Source organism: Akebia trifoliata, chromosome 13, assembly GCF_017979445.1.
Source record: "Akebia trifoliata isolate Shusen 1 chromosome 13, ASM1797944v1, whole genome shotgun sequence".
NCBI lineage: Eukaryota > Viridiplantae > Streptophyta > Magnoliopsida > Ranunculales > Lardizabalaceae > Akebia > Akebia trifoliata.
In genome coordinates, this window is record NC_141387.1 from 9,256,046 (window position 1) to 9,278,654 (window position 22,609).

Here is a 22,609-nt window from a genome sequence, read left to right on the forward strand (position 1 = left end):
ACAGTCTTAGCTTAATATTTAGTTGGTAACATATGGCATCTGTATGCATGATCTCCTTGGCCTTACTATGCATTTGGGGAGTATGGGCTTCTCAAGCCTCGGCTCGTAGTCTCCATGAAGCATCTATGTCGGAGAGGCATGAACAATGGATGGCTCGTTACGGGCGTGTTTATAAGGATGACATTGAGAAGGAGAGGCGGTTTCAGATATTTAAGGCTAATGTGGAAAAAATTGAATCACTCAACAACGTTGGGGACCGACTGTATAAGTTGAGTGTAAATGAATTTGCGGATCAAACTAATAAAGAATTCAAGGCATCTCATAATGGGTATAAGAAATTCACCAAAAGTGGGTCATCGACAACAACATCCTTCAGATATGAAGATGTTACAGCGGTTCCGTCTAGCATGGATTGGAGGAAAAAAGGTGCTGTTACCCCAATCAAGGACCAAGGCCAATGTGGTAAGAGAGCATTTATTAGGCCTATACATAGAGCTGAATTATCTATAGATTTACTTTTACATAATATCCATGTATTCACCAACATACCCTCAAAACGCTTTGTGGTAATTTTAAGTTAAAGATCAAAATGTCCAAATTTTTTAATTTGATGACCAAAAGTTTCCGAAGAAGCTGTCTTTTACTAAATGCCCTATAGCTTATGGAAGCACTTTTGTACACAACCCAAAAGTGCAAATTTGGTTACTATGTCTCATAGTTTAATTTTCTATCTTTTATGGAAATGTAGGATGTTGTTGGGCATTCTCAGCAGTGGCAGCTATGGAAGGGATTAACCAGCTCACAACAGGTAAGCTAATCTCTCTATCTGAACAAGAACTAGTAGATTGCGATACTACTGGAGAGGACCAAGGATGTGGGGGTGGTCTTATGGATGACGCCTTCAAATTCATCCTACACAACAAGGGCCTCACTACCGAAACTAACTATCCTTACAAGGGAGTTGATGCTACTTGCAACAGCAAGAAGACAGCCTCATCTGCAGCTAATATCACTGGGTATGAAGATGTTCCAACCAACAGCGAGAAGGCCCTATTGAAGGCCGTGGCAAATCAGCCCGTGTCTGTGGCTATCGATGCTAGTGGATCTGACTTTCAATTCTACTCGAGCGGTGTTTTCACTGGACAATGTGGCACTGATCTAGACCATGGTGTCACTGCTGTTGGTTATGGGACAAGTGATGATGGGACCAAATATTGGTTGGTGAAGAATTCGTGGGGCTCGGGATGGGGAGAGGAAGGATACATAAGAATGCAAAGAGATGTTGATGCCAAGGAAGGGTTGTGTGGTATTGCCATGGAATCTTCTTACCCTACGGCATGAAAGTAATCTATATATGTATGACTAATGTGTGTGTTAAGATCAATGTAAATTAAACTTCTATATATATTAAAAAAAAACGTGTTTAGTAGCTTCTTGTGTTTGTGATTTTTAGATGCACTATTGACTAATGAGGTCCTAATAACGTTTAAGAGAGGTTACAGAAAGTGATTAAAAATGTCAACCGAAAATATCACCCAAGGTTAAAAGAGTGAAAAAATCTGAAGAGCATCTTATTGTAAGAAAATCTTAAGAACATTTGGAAGGAAAAAAGAAACACTTGGACCCAAATACACCAAATTCTTTTGTAGAATGGGTATGAGGAATCATAATGAATAAAGATAGCTAGTGAGAAGCACCAACAATGTCATATATGGTTATCTCATATACGGCTTATTAAAGTCAGAAGCAATCACAATATCTCCAATATGGATCCTTATGACTACGATACTCGCATGGATCCGTTTAATCTACGTACCATTAATATAGTCAAGTAAATTTTCCTGTTTCACCCTCAATCGCGATCATTCCAGTTCTCCATGTAAGATGTAACATTCGAGTGTCTCCTAGGGTGGAATCATCAAGACATGACTCATTGAAGAAACCCCCTTTATCCAATATGAAAACAATCAACCATGAAGTAATATTAAACTGATCATACTATAATAAAGTCAAGTTATGTTTAGATGTGAAAAAATAATTTCCCACCTCTTAGACCCAAAAACACATGAAGAATGAAAAAAAGGCTCTTTTATCACATCTTAGGTCTCTTGGTAAGTTCTATTAGTGAACTTTGACATCATAGTCATAAATAAGTCACCCCATATTTTCATTATAACATACCAAATTAGAACAAACGTCAAATATATTTATCTATCTTAATCTTCTTCTTCTTTTTTTTTTGGATAACCGGGTATCCTTGTAGACGGGGACCGGGTCCTTATCTAGCCTGTCTAAGGACGTGCTTCACCCCGCACCAAGTAAGTGAGGGTGCGCCCTCACAAGTAACCCCTGAGGAATATTATTGCTCATACTAGGTATCGAACTCACAACCTATGAGCATTAACCTCTTATCGGTCTGAAATTACCTTTGGGCCAACCCCTTGGAGTTATCTTAATCTTCTTGTAGGGAGACTTTGTCTCACCAAAGTGGGGATACTCCATCGGTCATACAAAAAAAAAAAAAAAAAATTAATTGAAGTGTCCGAATCGTCCCTAAGCCATTTAAATGTGTGTTTTGGAAACTGCAAGACCTTTGATCAATTAAAGTAATACCAATGGATCCTTATATGTTATTGGAGGAAATTTTGGCTTAATATGAAGAGATTCTTATGGCAATTTTTTATTTCTGTAGCTCTTGTTCCACAATCCATAGAAACATCACATTTAACAAAAACAACTACCACCGTCATCTTGTACTCATGGTTTAGATCAGATTTGAAAAAATAAAAAAGAAAAAAGAAAAAAGAAACTTTTCTTTTTCTCTAATCAAGTGTTTGAAAATGGACGATGAACAAAATTCTAAATTTAAGCAGTTAGATGTAACCGTCTTGATGATGGGGCACACTCCTCAACTGTTTAATTAAACTTTAAAGAATCTGTTCCCAACTTGGTGAGGTTTAGATTCAAATGACATAATTGAAATAATTGCTATCCAATGAATTCATGGAATTCGATATCCCATGGAGGGAACACTTATCGACCGAAAGGGAAACAATTGCTATAACAAATGAATAAATGATCATAGCAACATTATTTTAGAAAATTATTTAAAAAGAATTTAAAACTCAATTCTGCAACTACCTTAACAATTTTTTTTTTGGGCAAACAATAGCCCATTTTTTAAAGTTCTAAGTTAAAAATCAAATTTTGTTCCAAAAAATATTTTTTTAAAACAAATTTTTATGTCATTTATAATGGGTTCACTATCACGCCCCCAAATCCACACATGAATCCCAAGGATTCCTCTGTTAGATGTCAAATCATGATTACCAATCTCAATACATGATAATATATATTAATAAACAATAATTTGCTCAACAGTTATAACACAGTGGAAAAAAATTAAACAACAAACATATTAATAAAGAATGGAAGCTAATTAGTAATAATATGAAAAATCTAATAATAATATGCAAAATCCAATATGAATAAAATTGCATATAGTGTCCTAATATAAGTTTCTTAAACAACAAAAAGAATATTCTAAACTCTAATATATCTCAGACTAAAGAAGGTTACTGCTTATTGCCATACTCCTCCTCAACCAAGTAATCTAAAATGGTGAATGGTAGGGTGAGTAACGGAAAGTTACTTTACAAGAAATATACCATTCTAACATCTAGTCACAACATGCAACGTATAATCATACTTAAATATTTAAATAATGCAAATTTTTATCATATCATAACATTCGAATAATGACTAAAAGAAAAATAGTAAATATTTGTAATAGTCATCAATCTATTATTTCTATAATGAATATTATTTATAATGCTTCAAATTTTTTAAAATAAAAAAATCTATCAATATTGCCTCTCAAAATAAAGAAAAATACATAATACAAACATGACGGTGTAGTTGACGAACACACTGATATACTGCATCCACTATGAAGAATTGATATCTCAATACTTAACCTCCAGTGTAGAATGCCACCGTTCTTATTTGATTTTGTGGTCAGTATAGCATGTCATGGTTGGGTGACCATTTATCCGACTTAGACTAGTTATCGACCAAGAATCCAATACTGAGTTTAACTAATGGTGAAGTTGATCACTTGATGACTACATACTCGTAGTGATTAATAATTAGCTCAGGAAAGACTCCTTGCATCTAAGCCTATCAAGATGCAACATATATGAACATCAACTATTTCTATACTATACAAAGTTTGCCTTTACATACAATGGTTCATTAAAAAATAAGAGAAACTCCCAGATTTCACAAGTTATACTACTTTTCAAAGTATCACATATTACCAATGAACATAAAATCGCAAGTGTTATCCTACATTAACCTGTCTATTTAAAAAATATAGCTATGTATCATTCTTTCTAAGCTTTCTACAACCATTTTTTAATACGCAAAATAGTTTTGTTTGAGTATATATATATATTTGATTTTTTTTATTCCAAAAATACAAATAATGATAATGATCTCTAGCCAATGTTATATTATGTACATTCACTTATCCATCATTCAATCAATTGTATCTCATGTGGTCATGAGAACGTGGGATATCATTTTCATCCTTTTTATCTATAATTCACATGGCATAGTCATTGAAAATGCTAGTCACTGGCTCATCAAACAATGGAGAATATATGGTTTATTATTCTTATCACAAATTCTTTGTTGCGCGAGGTGGTAAGACGTTCGGTTCTCCCATATCTTGGTTCAACTCCCTTAGAACCCACATTTTTTAAAAATATATTTCAAATTTAAATATTGAAATTTCGATTCTACCAGAACTAGACCCGAAGAATACTTGAAAAAAAATTGACTCAGTCTTAGTTCTAGTCGTTTGATGAGAACCCGAATCCGAAGTACCTCGGTTCGGTTCGAATGTACCCGAATGTATGTCTAGTCCCACGTTTTGACAGTCCAGCGTTTCAAGTCGATTGGGCATTTCCGTCAACTTATTCGAAAAAAGTCTAAGAAGCTGGACAGTCCAGCGAGTTAATAAATGCCGAGTCACCGAGTCTCCCACGAGTCGAGTAGTTTTTTCGTAATTTTCCCAACGAGAAACCGCCACTGCCACATCAGCACGCAATGTCTAAAACAGTCAGTTGTCAGTTCAGCATTTTCCAACCAAATAAACCGTTTTAAACCTCTCTCTCTCTCTCTCTTCTCTCTCCCTCTCTTTCTGTCTTCGAAAATCTTTCTCCTCTCTCTCCGAAAACCTCTCGCTCTCTTCTCTCACTCAGCTCAAACACAAACACTTATTAGGGTCTCATTGAAGCGATTCTTAAATCCTTTATTTAATATTTCTTTTCTTTCTCCGAGACGAGGTACACTGAGTTTCTTTTTTTTCTTGGTCGATTGTATTTTCTTCTTTTTATTTCATGAATTTTTTTTTTTTTTTGGATTTGTTGTCTTTAAATTATTACTTTTTAGGTAAAATGGATCAATTCTGTTTCTAATATTTTTTAGATTCTAAATATTGTGTAATTAGGTCAGATTCAAAACCTGTGAAAGAGGAAGCAAACATGGATTCGAAGGATTGGAGAGCCAATTTAAAGCCTGAAGATCGAGGAGAAGTTTTTAATATGATGTACGTTTTCTGGCCCTTGCAGTTGATTTAATGATGAAAGAATCTTGACTTTTTTTTTTCTTTCTTTCCTTAATTTTTTCCATCATGGATTATCTTTGTAGCTATTTGTTTTATATTCTGAGCATTCTTTTTGTTTTTTGATCAATAAATTTTATTAAAAAGGATGTTTGAGACACTAAATTGGTAACAGAGCTATCTTATCAGTTACTAAGTGTTGCCTTGGATGTCGAATCAATTGTAAGCATTGGCTTGCATTGCTATTAGATTAATTGATGGCATAGAATATTGCCTAATCCTTTATGCGGATTTGAACTCATTGAATTTGATGCATTTAGGATATGCTTCGGAAACAACAGTTAAGTAGAGAAACATTGGCTAGGATTTCTTTTAGTTGGCAATGTTTCTTGCATTGTGTTGGATGAGGGTTGGTAACGAAGCTTTATTGAGAAAATAGGGTTCTTGAGGGCACTTGGAATTTAGGGCATTGAAAGCTAAAATTGCCACCACCAACATAAGCAAGTAAGGTGCACAACTATAACAAAAGACTTTAAAATAGGTGTAGAGTGTGCAAGACATCAACCTTTTTCAAAGCTCTTATTGGATAAGCTATATGCTCATAGGTTTTTCTGCATTGTGGTCAAGTTGTAGAGATTTGTGGGAGCTCCTACCTATGAAAAGCCTTTGAGGCACGAGTGTCAACAACCTTTTAGAGCATTATGTCTGGCTGTTGAGATGTCTGCTATCTGTCATTATGGCTCGTTGCATGCCGTGTTGTGTTGGTTGGATTCTAACCTTTGAAGACCTTAAGTAGGCGAGACTCAATCATATCCCTTTCACTTCATTCCCCTCCCCCTCCCGCCCCCCGAGGTGTTTTGTTCAAACTCCAACATTGGTAACTAGTTCATTCAACCCCATATTTAACCTCAAAATCCCATTCAGTTGGTCCATGAGTTGAAAGCTCATTAAGACCTATGAAACCCCTGACCCACATTTGGACTAGAGACATAGTTGAGGCGTCCATCTTTGTATGCGTCCAAAACCCATCTAAACATTGTCCTACTTCTCAAAAAGCAACCCTAAATACTTCTCTTCCTTGTACCCTTATCATAGAACTTTACGATGTGCTTATGGATGATTAAAATCAGTTGGTCTGTTATCAGCTCTAAAATATCGAGCTTCATTAAAAACTGAAAATCTCTAAAACTGACATCTTAGTCAACCAAATTACTGACACCTCCTTATCACACATGTGAAATCTCTCTAGAAACATTTTGAATTAGATGTAAGCAGGACACTTGATCTTTGTTATTTAACGGGGCCAGACTAGACCAGACCAGACCAGGTGGATGAACCATTCAGACTATCAACTGGCCCACTAGGGGCAATTGAGGTCCCTCATTAAGTTGGAACCCCTATTATCAGTCTGAGTTAAAAACTGCTACTTATGCTAGTCTGCAGGAATAGTTGTACCATCTTCAGTTAATTGAACGGTTCAGTGTACAGACTATCAAGCCTAACAATTCAAAACCCCCTATTGGCAGTCTGGGCTAAAAATTGTTGCTAATGGTAATGTGCAGGGATAGTTGCACTGCTATCTAGGAGAAGGGTATTCAACTTTCTCGCTAGTAGTTTTGGCTTGGAGAGCTTGAGTAGCTATGTTCTACAGCATTATTTTCCCTGACTATTGATTCATCTCAATTTATATTTACTGTTAATGAGTATGATAAACCCTCTTAAAAATTACAATTTGGCATGGATAGAACTAATGACATGAAGAGCTGCTATCCGTCTTTTCCGGTGGTTGTACTCAAACAAATGGCTGCAATATGCGAGAAAAAGACTTTTTCTGCTGCCATGAGCCTGGTACATCCATTACTCTTTGTTTTTGCTAAGCTGGTACATCCATTACTAAGTTGTTCTGTTTGTAAACTTATATTTTGCATTACGAGTTGGTTTCAACCCACACATTGATTGGTTTATCCTACCTTTTTCATCAATTACCATGAGTATGCAAACGGTTCATCTGGTTCTACTCTTAGAGAAACAAAATTGGCATTAATTGATTGTTTGCATTAATGTGAATACCACTTGAAGAGCGACAATGTTAAAATTAGGTCTGTATTGTATTCTGGAAGAAATCATGTGTACAATAAATTATTCAGAAGTATTTACATACACAATAAATTATTCATAGATTCAGTGAAGTTGCGTATTAAGTACCAAGGTGTTATATTTCCATAATTTCAGGAAAAAATTCCTTCCCACACGTACCAACAACAAAAGGGAGTTAATATTCTTTTCTGCAAACTTCCTATCAAAATCGCTATTTATTTAACAGAATTTTGACTAACACTATTCCACAGAAACTCTAAAATCACTGTATGTAAGACGAATTGTTTCTTCAAAGTTAGGTTGGAATTTGAGGAAATCAAACTTCTCAACCGTTAGAAACCCATCCAAACCCCGTTGTCTTTTTACAAATTAACTTCTATGTGCATTTTGGGTGGAAAATGATTAATGCACCCAGATTAAATCTTTAGAAAACTTGTTCTTTTGAGTGTGGTTCCCTCCAAATTTCAAGATATTGACTGAAGTCCTGATTAAACTGAAACTTTTGAATTTGCTTGATAAAAATAGAATCTAAAGCTAAAAATACATCAAATCGGCAAACGCATTTAGATTGCATTTGCATTTACAAACAAGGTTGTTGATAGCTTACCTTGTTGATAGCTTATTTTATAATGCAGTCTTTTAACTATTAAACTATGGTTAGAATAGTCTTCTTTTCCTTTTATTCACTTATTAAGGGTAGGCATGTAGTTTCACTATTTATTCTCTTAATATATATGTGAGGAGAAGAGGGAACCAAACCATATATGATGGTGGCGGAACCTCTTTCTCTCTTCTTCAACTCTTTCTTTTCTTGATCCATCTTCTCCTCTAAACCTAACCTAATCTACAAAGGTTTTTTGTTTAATGGTTTAATTAAATGTCCACTGATGCACATGAATGAATTGCATGTTTTATATATCGGCCCAATCAATAACTTGGTTGGAGACTTACTATTGAAAAGCAGATAAAGATTTGTGTACTTGATAGGTAATAATCTCTAAAATCTCCAATGTATCAAGTAAAGTGTTATATATGTAGAGACTCTTTAAAGGCTACACTAAGTAACAACAAGAAGGGGTTAGGTGAGATTTAATTTGTGAAGCATGTGATGACTCATTAGTTAGATGACAATTGTATTTTGCTTGTGTATTTAAGATAACATGATTAAGATCATTCTCTCATATTAATTAAGACTATTTTTTAGCTGTTAAGCCTGTAGATACAATAGCCAATGTAGCAAAATGCACATAGACATTCATTTCAACAATCAATATGATTGTTTATCTTAGGTTGATTGCTTATGAGAATGTTTTCATGCTTGATTTATCATTTCATAATGTTTTTATCACAATTTTCCTCAATATTTCCATATTTTCTTGAAAATATAAAATTTCCTACTGGGCGAAAAATTTGACAAAACTATACCTAGACAAAACCTTCAATCCAAACCATATTCATCAAATTCCGATTGAAGAATTACGTATAATTTGCAATTAATCAACAGTGCAGTGTCCCATTCTTGAGGTGGCACACCTTTAGTCTAGGACTAGCTATTCCTCCAATTCTCAATGTGGACCCCTTAGAGTCGGCAAACATGGTAGCATCATCATTATTGATGCCATGTTGTTGTAGTTTTGTTCCTAATAGGTAGTTGGTGTCAACTTATTAGGGAATTGATAATTCTAGAGGAAGTTTTACCTTCTTTGATAAGTTCTCTCCATGTAGCTCCAATATCCCAAAGCCTAAGACAAAATTTCTACAGAGGCAAAATTTCTCTTGGAAATTTAATACCTTATTATTATTAGGTAGCATGTGCTAATGCATATGTATTACAAAAATTAGGATTCATAATGGCTTAAATTTTTTATAATTATTCTAAAACATTTTAATTTTTTTTTAAATAGACAATCTAATTTTTATACCATATATATGTTTATCATTTAATATTATATATATATATATATATATATATATATATTGTAATTATAAATTTTAACCCAGGTGATTTTATAGATAAAAACTAAGTTGGTTATAGGAGATTGCAAGATTGAACTTATATTCCTTTTGAAGAAAATGACCTTGATAATAGTGAGGTTATGTAAAAATGTGGGTCCTTTTGTCTTCCAAAATTTGATGTAGACAAACATCTATCTGGCCTTCTCTCATCATAGTAGTAAAGGCTAGTGTTGTTGTTATCAAAACCTTAGATTTGATAAAAAAACAGTCTAAAATGAACTTCTTTCTATAGGTTTGGTAATTTTTGGGAAATTTTTTAAAATGGAAAAAAAAGAAGCTGAAAGAACCGCAAAAGAAATAGAAAGTTTGTCCATTAGCTTGCAATATAGATATATGGTCTAAATGGGGTCTACGATTCATCCATTTTATCCCTAAGCCCTTATACCCCATCAAGGACTAAATTGCCTCTGTAGACTTTTCATAATTTAGACTCAACAACAATATAGTATAGCCAAGCAGTACTTCTAAGTTTCATGTTGTTTGATAAGGGTGGCTATTCCACATAAACCAAGTTTGTTGCAGCCATTTGGTCTCACCATGGCACCAAGGAAAGGAAGGATCGAGAGAAGCTCTAAAGAATAGGAAAAAGGTAATGGACTAGTGAAATTCTGAGGGAAGGCCTTTGATTCCCTCACTAACCCGAGGGATCTATATATATATATATGAGTCAGGTTCAAGGGACATATGAGAAAACATATGTAAAAACAATGTAACATTAATAAATTTTCAAAATATGGGTTAGAAATTTCGGATTGAGCTGATTTTTTGTGAAGATGATCTCTATGATGGGAAGATCATCTGAAAAAGAAAAATCAGTCCAATCTGAAACTTTTAAAAGTGATTTAGAATGAGGACCGTCGATATTTTGCCAATTTTTGTCAATAATTTGTAAATCACTTTTGATGGATTTAGAAGTTTCTGATTGAGCTGATTTTTTGTGAGGATGATCTTCTCATCATAGTGACCTTCCTTGCAAAAAAATCAGCTCAATACAAAACCTCTAACCCATATTTTGAAAAACCATTGTTTTTTCATATGTTTTTACATATGGCCCTTGAACCGCCCCCTATATATATATATATATATATATATATATATATATATATATAATATATATATATATATATATATATATATATATATATATATATATATATATATATATAGGAGTGCCTTTGAAACTTTGTTACTAGAAGCAACCAATATGTTGGGAATGGGCGTATTATCAACAACTAGAATTGAACTATCTTGTGAGAGGAACTTGGAAACACCAAGATGTTGTGAATGGGTGCATTATCTACAGAACCCGACATAAGGTCAACCAGGGGTTGCACATTGAGCCAATTGTACAGGGCTTGACATCAAGTTGATTCGGCAGTTTAGACACCTTCAGCCTTCTGAAAAGGTCATTGTCAAAATTGCCATGGTTTACATATCTTTCCTGCTGTCCCTCCAATGTTGCCCGGTGCTCTAGTCCTTGATGAGAATGCTGTGATGCTGCTAGAAAGGCTTTGTGCCTCGGTAGGGCATGCTCGGACCGGACAATTCCCGAGGTGGACTTGTCATGGGAGTCTGGTTATCCACATAGCTGTTACAGGCCATGTAATTACCCGACTAACAAGGCTGAGAATGCCAACTATATTTAATAAGAAGCATTTTATTGTGGCATGGCTTATTGATGTATTGTCATTTTCTCTGTTCATCATGATTATTGCTTTGGAAATCATGGATGGAAGAGTCAATGGAAGGCTTTCATGCCTTTTGAACAGATTATGTTTCCTCATTTATTTCTGTATGCTTTAGTCCTTGTTTGTTCATGTCATTCTTGTATTTTCTTTAGGCCACTAATTGAGTTTTCAATATTTAGGATATATAATTATTCAAACTTTCCCACTTTCCAGGAAGATTATATACTCAAAATTTCCATGAGGATGGTGAATATGGAGAACAGAACTCAGACTTTTGGAAAAACTAATTCCTCATCATCAAACTCATCTTGGGTTAAAATAAATCCCCCAAATCCAGGTAACAATAGGAAAAATTAGATTCGTGGTATTTTATTTATTCTTTGGACTTGCATTAGCATAAGTGGCAGTAGAAGGAAACAAACAGTTTAACTTATTTTAAACTATGGTGTGTGGAGTGTTGTTCCCACAATCTAGATTCAAACCTCATTGAACCCAACTTCATGTGGTCTAACAATTACCCCTTCTTGCCTAGCAAAGAAAAATAAATCTCAATTTTCAGTTTTTATTTAATGTGTTAATTTGGGAATTTACTTTACTTGGCATAAAGTTCAAATACATTTGTGTGCTTTTTTGTTGATTGATGCTATAGTATGCTTTCCTATTACTGCAATATTTGTGTGGATATATTGGGTAAGGTATTGATGATGATGATGATGATAACATATTGTCTCGTATGGTTTTCTATGGTCACTATATTTGACACTTCTACTTATGTTTTTACATGAAAAAATGGATCTATTTTGTTCCCGCTACGAATATTTTGTGTGTACCACTGAAAAGAAAAATTGCCAAGGGTATGTTCTTTACAGAAGCCAGCTCCAGCTCCAAAAGCCTAGAGCCTGAAAAGCCACATCCAACATAAGTTTTTTTGTTACAGAAGCACATAAGCCAGAAATTGATGTTCGTTTGACAATTTTCTATTGCTGGATTCTGGTAAAATGACCAGAATACCCTTAATGTTGATAATGCATCCAGAATGCACCAAAAATGAGTAAAATACCTTAATAAATATATAATTACACTATATATATATATATATATATATATATATATATATATATAATAAATTTATATTAAAAAATTAAAAAATAATTATTTTCAATTTAAATAAATTTATAAATTTTATAATTCTATCAAAATTTCGGTAGCATCTCCTCTTAAAAATGAACATATGAAATTTTTTTGATAAAGAAAATACCTATATGATACACAATCCAACATCCACATAAAGGTGAAGGGTGTTTTGGTAATAAAGTAGTAATGATGAATTGCTTTTGGTTTTGGTAGTAAAGATGAAGGGTGTTTTGGTAAAGATAAAGGGTATTTGGTAGTAATCCCCTTTTAGAAGATGAAGGGTATTTTGGCAATCCCCTTTTGTTTTTTAAGGTTAGGTTTAGTTGAAAATTTGATTAAAGATGAAGGGTATTTTGGAAGATGAAGGGTATTTTGGTAAAGATGAAGGGTATTTGGTAATTCCCTTTTGTTTTTTAAGGTCAAGTTTGGTTGGAAATTTGATTAAAGATGAAGGGCATTTTGGAAGATGAAGGGTATTTTGGTAAAGATGAAGGGTATTTTGGTAATTCCTTTTTATTTTTTAAGGTTAAGTTTGGTTGGAAATTTGATTAAAGATGAAGGGTATTTTGGAAGATGAAAGGTATTTGGAAATTGGTAAAGATGAAGGGTATTTTGGTAATTGAAAAAGATGAAAGGTATTTTGGAAGATGAAGGGTATTTTGGTAAAGATGAAGGGTATTTTGATAATCTTCTTTTGTTTTTTAAGGTTAAGTTTGGTTGAAAATTTGATTAAAGATGAAGGGTATTTTGGTAAAAATAAAGGGTATTTTGGAAGATGAAGGGTATTTTGATAAAGATGAAGGGTATTTTAGTAATCCCATTTTATTTTTTAAGGTTAAGTTTGGTTGGAAATTTAATTAAAGATGAAAGGTATTTTGATAACTACACTTGAGCCGTTTTACGTTTTTGACTTCTCGCAAAAGCCATTTGAAGAAGCCCCTCTTGGACGACTTCTTTTAGGAGCTATTTTTGGGCTTCAATTGAAACTCACGGGTGCTAACAAAGCCCAAACGAACATCATTTATCTAACTTTTTTGGCTTAAAAGTAAAAAAAATAAAACTGATTCCTGAAGCTCAAACGAACACGGCCCAATTATTTACTCATAGTCATCTTTGCTGTTCTTGATTTTCTTATTTGATTTTAAGATAATAAATGTTAGAGAACTTCTATTGGCAGCCCAATTAATTTTTTTTTTTTAAATTGATAGAGTGAGAATATCATTTTCTCACTTTAGGAAAGAACGCCAAGTCTGGATATTTTTCTTCTTTTTGAAGGAGAGATATTTTAGAGAGAAGAGTACAAGATCAACATCAAGAGGTCAGAGAAGACGATTGTTGACCGTTGTTGATGTCAACTTGTTCTTTTATATATATATATATATAGTGCAAGTATTATGAAGAGAGTTTTGATGAGGAAATGTTAATTCCTATTTTAATGTTGTGTGTGGATTTTCAGTTGGGAGGCCTATAGAATTTCTCTAAATGTTATTTTACTAATTTCAGAAATGTTTGTATGCATCTTACTTGGCCTTCTAATTCAGTGGGACAATCATGGTTTTTAAACTTGTCCAAGACCAAGATGTCTCGCCCGAGTTAACTTGGTATCGGAGTTGAATGAGACCAACTCACAAAGTCATTTTTTGACCGAGATTTAAGATTCACGTTCAATTTTTTGATTTGTCTCATGAGACGTCTCAAACGTATCAGAAAACTCGTCCGAGATGACTCGGTATCTGGCCTGGACAAGACGAGACGCGAAACGGAGTTTTAAAACCAGACAATGCTTACCATCAAATAACTTTTCCAATTCACTGAGGCAACAGCAGAAGCCCCAAGGAAATATTTATCAACAAAATCAGCAGTCCCCAGGAAACATCAACAGTTGCAACAATCTGTGCACCAACAGATACCAACTGTGCATCAGCAACACCAACACCAAAGGAATAAAATGTCAATGATGCTGCAGCAGCACAAATGCTTGGAACCCAACGTGTCCTCTCAAACATGCAGCCTGTGTCTCGCAGTGAATGGCTGTATATTCATCAGCAGCAGCTGCAACAGAAGAAACCCCAGGGAAACATTTATCAACAAAATCAGCAATTTTCTGTTCAACAGTTGACACCATCTTTGCATCAGCAACATCCACATACAACGAATAATATGTCAAATTTTCACCAGCAGCAGTTGGGGTCACAAAGTAATGTGTCTGGACTACAGCTGCAGCATCTGCAATCAATGCACAACTTGCAACAAGACAAAGTTGCAAAGGAGCTGCAACAGACAAGGACAACATCATCAACATTGTTATCAGCACAGGGGCAGGAATCACAACCACAATCATCACAGAATGTAATTGAGTAGAAGAAGCACCTATTTCAGTTACAAAAAGTGCATCCTGAGGCCTCATCAAGTATGCTATGCCATTACACCTAAATGATTTGTTCCTGCTTTTCTTTTTCGCCTACTGTACTCTTTGATTCCCTAGTTCTGTCCCTTATATTATGGCATGGTCCATGGTAAATTTTCTTTACAACCAAAGTACAGGAGGTTATAACCAGAGAGAGGTTAGAATTGAGTTGAAGCCTTGATAAATAAAGAGGATGACAAGGCGTTGCTACCCTGCTTTGTTCAATAGCAGAGGCTCGGTGGCTAGGTAATGTGTTGGAGAAGGACCAAGTTTGGAGTCAAGAGAAGGATCTCCGGTGCAAGTTGGTGGGGATCATAATGCGAAGGGTAAGTATATCTGGGTTTCTGAGTTTTGCAACTCTGACTGGTATCTCTGCTCCTTATCCCAGAAGGTTTTGTTGGTTCTCGTTGGAGGGCTCTAGGTGCTGAATTTTTAAAGGTGAGGGAAGTTGGGGTACTCAGAATCCTCCCAGTTTTGGATCTGGGTGTGAGGAAGGGACCCACGGTTGTCTGGGGATCACAAAGCTGTGGTTGGGACCCATCCCAGATTTTCTTATAGGAAAAAATCTTTGTGGAGGTTCAAATGGAGTTTTCAAGGTTTGGACCATGGCATTCACCTGTGAAGCCTCTAACTTGGAGGTTAATTGGGATGATGATAAAGAAACTATCAAAGGCATGTGTGGTAGCTCGGAGTTATTGGTTTGTGGAAAGTGTTGGGCTGGGTCCACCTCATGTGGGCCACCCAAAAAATAAAGGAATAAGGGCAAAGCCCATTCAACTTAACACAAAAAAAAAGAAAAAAGGGGACAGCAACTAGTTCTTTAGTTGGGGCTGCTGTTTTTGGGTTACAAGAAGGGAGAAAAGAAAAGAGCAAGGTTGAAAGAAAGGGAAAAGGAAGGGGGTGGACTTTGGAGAGTTAGGGCAAGAAGATTAAAGGGCAAACGTTGCTCGATTTGGCTCAAATTTGGAGTAGAGAATCCTTGCAATATACTCTACAATTCTACCAAGTTATTTTTCCAGATTAGCTTCTCTTTCTCATCTCTATTTAGAGATTTCATTGGTGAGACCTAAACCTTCCTTCTTTTTTGTTTTCTTGTGAAATCCATCTTTATTAGATGATGTTTATTGTATTGTTGAACCAAGAATATGTATTCTTGATGTTGATTGTAATCTTGTGAGCCTCTAGATTGATCTTGAGAGAACTTTGGTGTAACCCATTATTGTTGATAGTGGAAGATTTTGGTGTGGACTACCGAGACAAGTCCCGTGGTTTTTACCTTCACTTTGAAGGGTTTTCCACGTTAAAAATCTTGTGTTGTTGCTTGTGATTGTTTATTTTGCTTGGTTGGATTATCTTGCACTTAGATTGGTATTATTCGGTATAATGGTAGTGTTGATAATGGTTGGATACTTTTAGCCTATTTTTGTCACTCAAAGAGGGAAAATGTTTAATTTTCGTTGTGATTATATTACACATTGTGTGGTAGTTTTCCCAACAGAAAGTAAGGTTGGCTGCTTTGTTGCTTAGAGGTTTGAGGCTCCTTGGCTGGTTGAAATCAGGTTGGAAGCTTCATGGCTGTCCCCAGTGATTTGTCTGTAGTCCCCCATTCTGAGGTCCATTGTCTTGGACCCTGGTTAGAGGTGCATAGAGGAAGGGTGAGTATTCATTAGCTTCTGAAGGTGGCAACCTTCCATCTCATCCTCTTTCCAGGACAATGTTGTGGCGGGATATCTTGGACAAAGATTTTGTGTTCGAGGTAGCAGAGTGGTTGCTTAGTAGTATCTTGGATACTATCTGTCTATGGGTGTGTCAATTGCGAGGAAAGGGAAGGCTACAAAGTTTTTGTTGGAGGTTGCATTGTGTAGTAAGGTGGTCATCGTGCAGTGTTTGTTCAGTTTAGAGAGAAAAGCTACAGGAAAGGGGTTTCTTGGCATATAAGGAGGCATGTTGTGTTATCCGCCTCCACTCCCGGCTGTCATGTGCTCATGTATTGTGCCCCAGTTCGACCCATGACCTCTTATAATCATAGTTGCTCTTTCCCCATTAGATCGATCTTTTGGGGTAAATGGTTTGTCAACATGGTATCAGAGCGCTAGGTTCATATAGGTCATGTGTTCGAGTCTCCTTGAGGGAATTTTCTACCCTTATGGGTGAGGGGGAGTGTTGTGTTATCCGCCTCCGCTCCCGGGTATCACATGCTCATGTATTGTGCCCCAATTCAACCTGTGACCCTCTTATATTCATAGTCACGCCTTCTCCATGAGATCAGTCTTTTGGAGTAAATGGTTGTCAACATATCACCCCCTTTGCTATTTGTCATGGGATTTGGATTGAGAGGAACCCTAGATTTTTTAGGGGAGAGGGAACTCGCTGCATGGAGTCATCCTCTCCATTTTGTGCTTTATCTTCCTTTGGAGCAAAGTTTTCAAGGAGTTTAAAGGAGTTTTCTTTCAAGATTTTGTAGGGAGGTGGGACTAGGTGTGCAGTATTGCTTTGTAATCGGGCCTTGGTGGTTTGGCTCTTTTGCTTTTGTTCTGCTTGCCTTTGTCTTTGTACCTTTTCACGTATGGTCATCTCAACCATACTCTTCTTCATTAATAAAGATTCTTGACTCATCAAAAAAATAAAAATAAAAGAAAGGAAAAAGATGAAGTATTAATTAGTTCATTTGTTTCTCTATCAGGTTATGCAAACTATGTGTCCACAAACATGTAGTATTAATTATCATGGGTCCTTAGATTTCTCATTTTGTATATAGGAACTTCCCCCTTTTACTTTGGAATAAACGTAATTTTGGCAAAAAAAGGGTCTACTTTGAGAAGTTTCCATATAATTTGTTTAATTTTCTTTTTTCCTTTGTAGCTTCAATTAATTCCATACTTCGAACTCCAACTAGACATTTGAGCATTGTTGATGAACAGGAGGAGATCTATAAAAAGGTGAGTGCCTAGCACTCATTTATTTTGTAGTCATTACATTTATTTATTGTCAATTATCTATGCCCCATCCCATGGTCCTTGGTTCTTTATGACATACATCACATTTTTATTGAGTTGAACCAATAGCTCGAGTGGTGCATGTCTTTTAATAGCTGTTTACTTTATCCATTTGTTATTTTCTCTGTACTGATCTGCATTTACTCCTGTTCATTTTCAATGGTCTGGTTTTCTCTACACTTCCTTAAGACATCTAGAGATGTATCTGTGAAATTAATTCAGCCAAAATATCATATCCGAACAATTATGTCTAACCTGAAATACTAGGTATATCATGTCTTTCATAGTTTCTTTTCTTTTTGGTCATTATAGAATTCATTAAGAAACCCAAGCTTTTCATAACTTAAAAACTACTTTGTATTACCGCCCACATTATGCAGCCGCTGTAGAAACTTCGCCATGATCTACGTCATTAGGACCGAATGGAGAACAAGTTTCGCTAACCAACCCCAATAATTTGAGATTGGTCTTGATGATGATTAACTCAAAGTGGACTACACCTTATTTTGGAGATATTTGTGCATGATCAACTGAATTGTTGCCACCTAAGCTATATCCTGTGACTCAAAAAAGAAGTATCAGCATCAAATGCATTCTAACACTCCAAGGAATCATGTTCATCGTGTCTGAATTTCTTTTCTTTCCTAGGATATAACTTATAGATATTGTGTAGCATCTATCATATATTATTGACTTCTACACGTTCATCTAAAATCTTCTTTGTAGATAATATAACATAAATATATGTACTCATTTAAACAGGTAGAATTTTTTTATCATAATTTATCCACCACATAATCTATTATTGCCATTGTATTTATGTAAGGTTAATCATTTTATTATTCAATATGATATCGAATTGTATTTTCAACTATAGGACAATTTGTTCCCATGTCCGTGCAACTTAGCACCTAAGCTAAAGAGCATTGTTACATATGTATCCATGTCATCTATCTTCCCATTCACTGGTGCTACTGTCGCATTTGCACTTATCTTTTTTCCAATTATTCAACATTTCATTATAAATAGCATGAGTGGAGACTGTTTTTGTGAAAGGAAATTGTGCTCTTTCTCGGTCTTCATCTGATTTGAAGTTCTTGATGGCCTGACATATTCGGCTATAAGAGGGTTTGAGCATGGGTCCAATGGATTATGCACTATTACCTTTTGTGATGAAACCTCATTGAGAATCCTACTTATTTGTATCACTCAAGGAGTCTGTCATTACATAGATCTTCTCCTTTGGAACGCTTGCAATCCTACATATGATGTCGTTCTATGCTGGACTTCCTAAACCTCCTAACTAACTCTTGCCAAACTACACTATTTGGAGTTTAGTGGACTACCCTTTTATTTATACTACCATGGATAGACTGGGTTTGTCCTCCAATAAGACGGTGATTTAAAACTTTACATCCAAACTGATAAGGCACCTACTCTTAAGACCCCCTTTCTTATTTATGGACATATGGATGAGGACATCCTAACAAAATAAAAGTGATACAAAAATAAATCTAGACCAAAATAAGTGGAAACCTAAATAACTACAAAATTTTCATTGGAACCCGTGACTGTTGGCTTGATTTGCGTCCCGGAGAAAAGTCTTCCTTGAGTTTTGAAATGCTCGACAATGATAGTATAGCTACATCATGGACTTGAGCTGTAAATGTTGTCTCCAAAAATTCTTATTTAGGTTCCTTTGAGGGGACAAAACTTGTTGTATTAGGTTGATTTTTGTGTCATTTGAAAGGTTATTGAGTTACTTATCCAACGGGTCCAAGATTTTGCGATACAGATGAGTTGTAAGGGAGTTATGGCCAAAATACTGATAGGGTATAAGTTTTACATGTGCACACAAAAAATAAATAAAAATTTCGAACATGCATACTCACTGCCAACACTAAACATTTTAATGAAGTTGCCGGCCCGCAAAGTCGGTAAAGTCTGCTAGTTAGTCTTGATAGCACAGACCTGGGTACAAAATCCACTTTCACCTCTATGTTGCTGATATTATCAAAACATGCTTATCTGCTGCCAACACAAAAGATTTTGAAGGGGCCAGGTTGCTAAGTTGGTAATGTCTAGTTAGTGTTAATGCCCCCAACCTGGGTTGAAAATCAGGCAGAACCTTTGGGTTATTGATCTTGTTAAAAGGGGCCTACCCAGTTGCAAATTAATATTTTTTCCTATTTGTATTTATATGGTTCTAAGTGGATGACGTTTGTGAATGTTCATACCAAGACATGGGTTTGAAACCCATCTTCACCCATTAACCAAAAACAATTAATCACATCGCTGTCTCTAATGCTTGAATTTTTTTTTTTCTTTCTATTCTTGCTTGTTTAGTTTATATTTTATGATTAGAAAACTAATTTTTATCAATATTTATCTGGTAATTTTTGCTGCTTCTACAGTCATGACTGTCCTTGCCCAGTAATAGCTCATTACCTTTTGATAATTAATTACCATGCATAAATTCTCGGAATTTCTTTGCAGTTTAAATCAATGAAGGAAATGTACTTGCCTACTATGATCCGAACAGGCAAGCGGATGGCCAAGGTATTTATCCTTTTCCTTTTTCCCGCCTTTTCTTTTTTTTCTTGTAATTGTAATTCATCACTGTGATCCAACTACAAAAGAAAAACCAATACATCATACGTATCACTTGGAGGTTGGTAATTCTTGTTGCCACCCCATTTTGATTTTTTTCCTTGCTTTTTTGTTTTAGTGATTGTTGATTGTATATTGTTATGTTGTTGTTTGACAGCATGTTTCTCTTGTACAGATAGCAATGCCAGAACAATTTGTCCACTTCGAAAGTTATAGAAACTTTTTGAAACACTTGATTAGCATCTTAGTTATATCTGAGATTGAAATTCCACTTGATTTGGAAAATTTGGATATTTTTGAGATGGTAATCAAAGTTTTTCTTAACATATGTCCGTTGAGTAGCTTTATTCCTTCACAGCAGCAAGGGCAGCAGAAACTTCATCCACAAACTCAAATGCAGCCGACTTCCGTCTCAAGCTTGCAACATGGTTCCATGCCTTCTTTGTCAACCCATTTGGGGACTCCAGCTGTACAACCAAACATTATAAATGAAATGCAGTCTGATTCTGCTTTGGAGACGGTACAAGGAAATGCATTGAGTTCATTGGAGCAATCTCAAAACTCAACTTCCAATCCCATTTCTCCTTCCACTCCCTTGGCCCCATCCCCTATACCAGGCAACCCTGAACAACATATTTCTCGTGTTTCTAAGCATTCAATTGCAGGAAATATTGGTCAGACAGAAGGAGCTATTCCCTTATCCACAATCATATCTGCCAAGCCAAGTGAAACAGAGCAGGCTGAGCAGCCTATAGTGGTTGGTTAATTTTATCGTGATTACTATAAAATCTTTTTTGCATGAGACAACAGGCATCTTTGTGTTGCTCTTTTTTTTGTGGTTATTCTTCTTTCATATGGTGCAATCCTAATACCGTTGAAACTTTTGTAGGTAAAATCAGTGTCAGCTAAATCATTAGCTATCACTGCGGTTGATAGGCTAGAAGGCTCAACACCTGATAATGGATCTAGAGCTGCTGTTGATGGGGATTTGGAGGATACAGAGAAGTGTCATTTCAAATTAAATGAAATACATGTGGATGCTGTATCATCAGATGACAGCATGAATAATAGATTCAAGCGTTCAGCTGGTCCCGAGATAACTGAACTGGAATCATCAACTGAAAGCTTGTCTAGGATTAAGAAGCCCAGAGTTTAGGTACATTGGTCATTCTGTTTTCTGAATATGATTATAAGACATTGAAGAAACCTTTCTCTTTGTGGTTCCTAAGTTTATGATCTAATATGTCAAGAATTGATGTTTTCTTTTGTCTATGTGCTTCTCTTAATATTTAGAGAATTTTCTTGTAACACTCGTACTTAGAATTTGGTATGCATGAGAGAAATGACATCTTATGTACCTATGTGGCATGTGAATGATTGATACGAGGAAGAAGGGACTGATTTTGATCCCAAAATACAGGTCCACATAGCACTGAACTTTCTTGACTGAGCAGAGGTAGTCAACCATAAGATACACACCTCTCTGGATATACCTCGTTGATGTTCGCTCTTTATCTTTTTCCCTTTTCTTCATACCATAAACAATCATTATAGTAAACTAGAGTGAATACGTTTTTTGTCCCATTAAAAATTTTCCTCTTTTTATTTGGTTGAGAATGTTATGTTGCTATGTGATTTTTGATGAGGGAAATCCCATGCTATCTAAAAATTGGATTCACCATCATTCATTAATTCTAGGGTGTGAATGGTCACCCAAAACAGATTTTTATTTTGAAAGTTATTTTTTAAAGAAAAGTGGCTCCTAATGTCAAACAAAAGATATATGAGTAAGGGGATTCGATTGAAGAATGGGGAAGTTGTTGTCCCCAACTTTTTGTTGGCACAGATGTATGCCACTTCTTTGGGCTATAGCTCCTAAACTACTCAGAAGATTATTAAGCTCTTTGGTGGATGTAAACCTGACTTCAAGAGGGTTCTTCTCCAATTGGAATCGACTTAAAAGCTTTCCTGAGTAGGGACCTACTGATGCACTGCATGAGCTTGGTGTCTTCTACACTTAGTGTTGTGTGCT

The 22,609-nt window shown here is 35.5% G+C and overlaps 2 protein-coding genes across 2 annotated transcripts; both read left to right on the plus strand.

The window, feature by feature from the left end:
• Positions 1 to 6: 6 nt before the first annotated feature.
• Positions 7 to 1,347, plus strand: LOC147387745 (senescence-specific cysteine protease SAG39-like). The gene is made up of 2 exons (XM_086421743.1): positions 7 to 462; positions 749 to 1,347. The coding sequence occupies exons 1-2, from the start codon at positions 33 to 35 to the stop codon at positions 1,339 to 1,341; spliced, it is 1,023 nt and encodes a 340-aa protein (XP_086277869.1). The 5' UTR covers positions 7 to 32; the 3' UTR covers positions 1,342 to 1,347.
• Positions 1,348 to 5,208: 3,861 nt separating this feature from the next.
• On the plus strand, positions 5,209 to 21,847 carry LOC147387746 (uncharacterized). The gene is made up of 8 exons (XM_086421472.1): positions 5,209 to 5,351; positions 5,521 to 5,614; positions 7,375 to 7,477; positions 11,644 to 11,767; positions 17,834 to 17,910; positions 20,464 to 20,526; positions 20,735 to 21,334; positions 21,467 to 21,847. The coding sequence occupies exons 2-8, from the start codon at positions 5,550 to 5,552 to the stop codon at positions 21,731 to 21,733; spliced, it is 1,299 nt and encodes a 432-aa protein (XP_086277598.1). The 5' UTR covers positions 5,209 to 5,351; positions 5,521 to 5,549; the 3' UTR covers positions 21,734 to 21,847.
• The last annotated feature ends 762 nt before the right edge of the window (positions 21,848 to 22,609 follow it).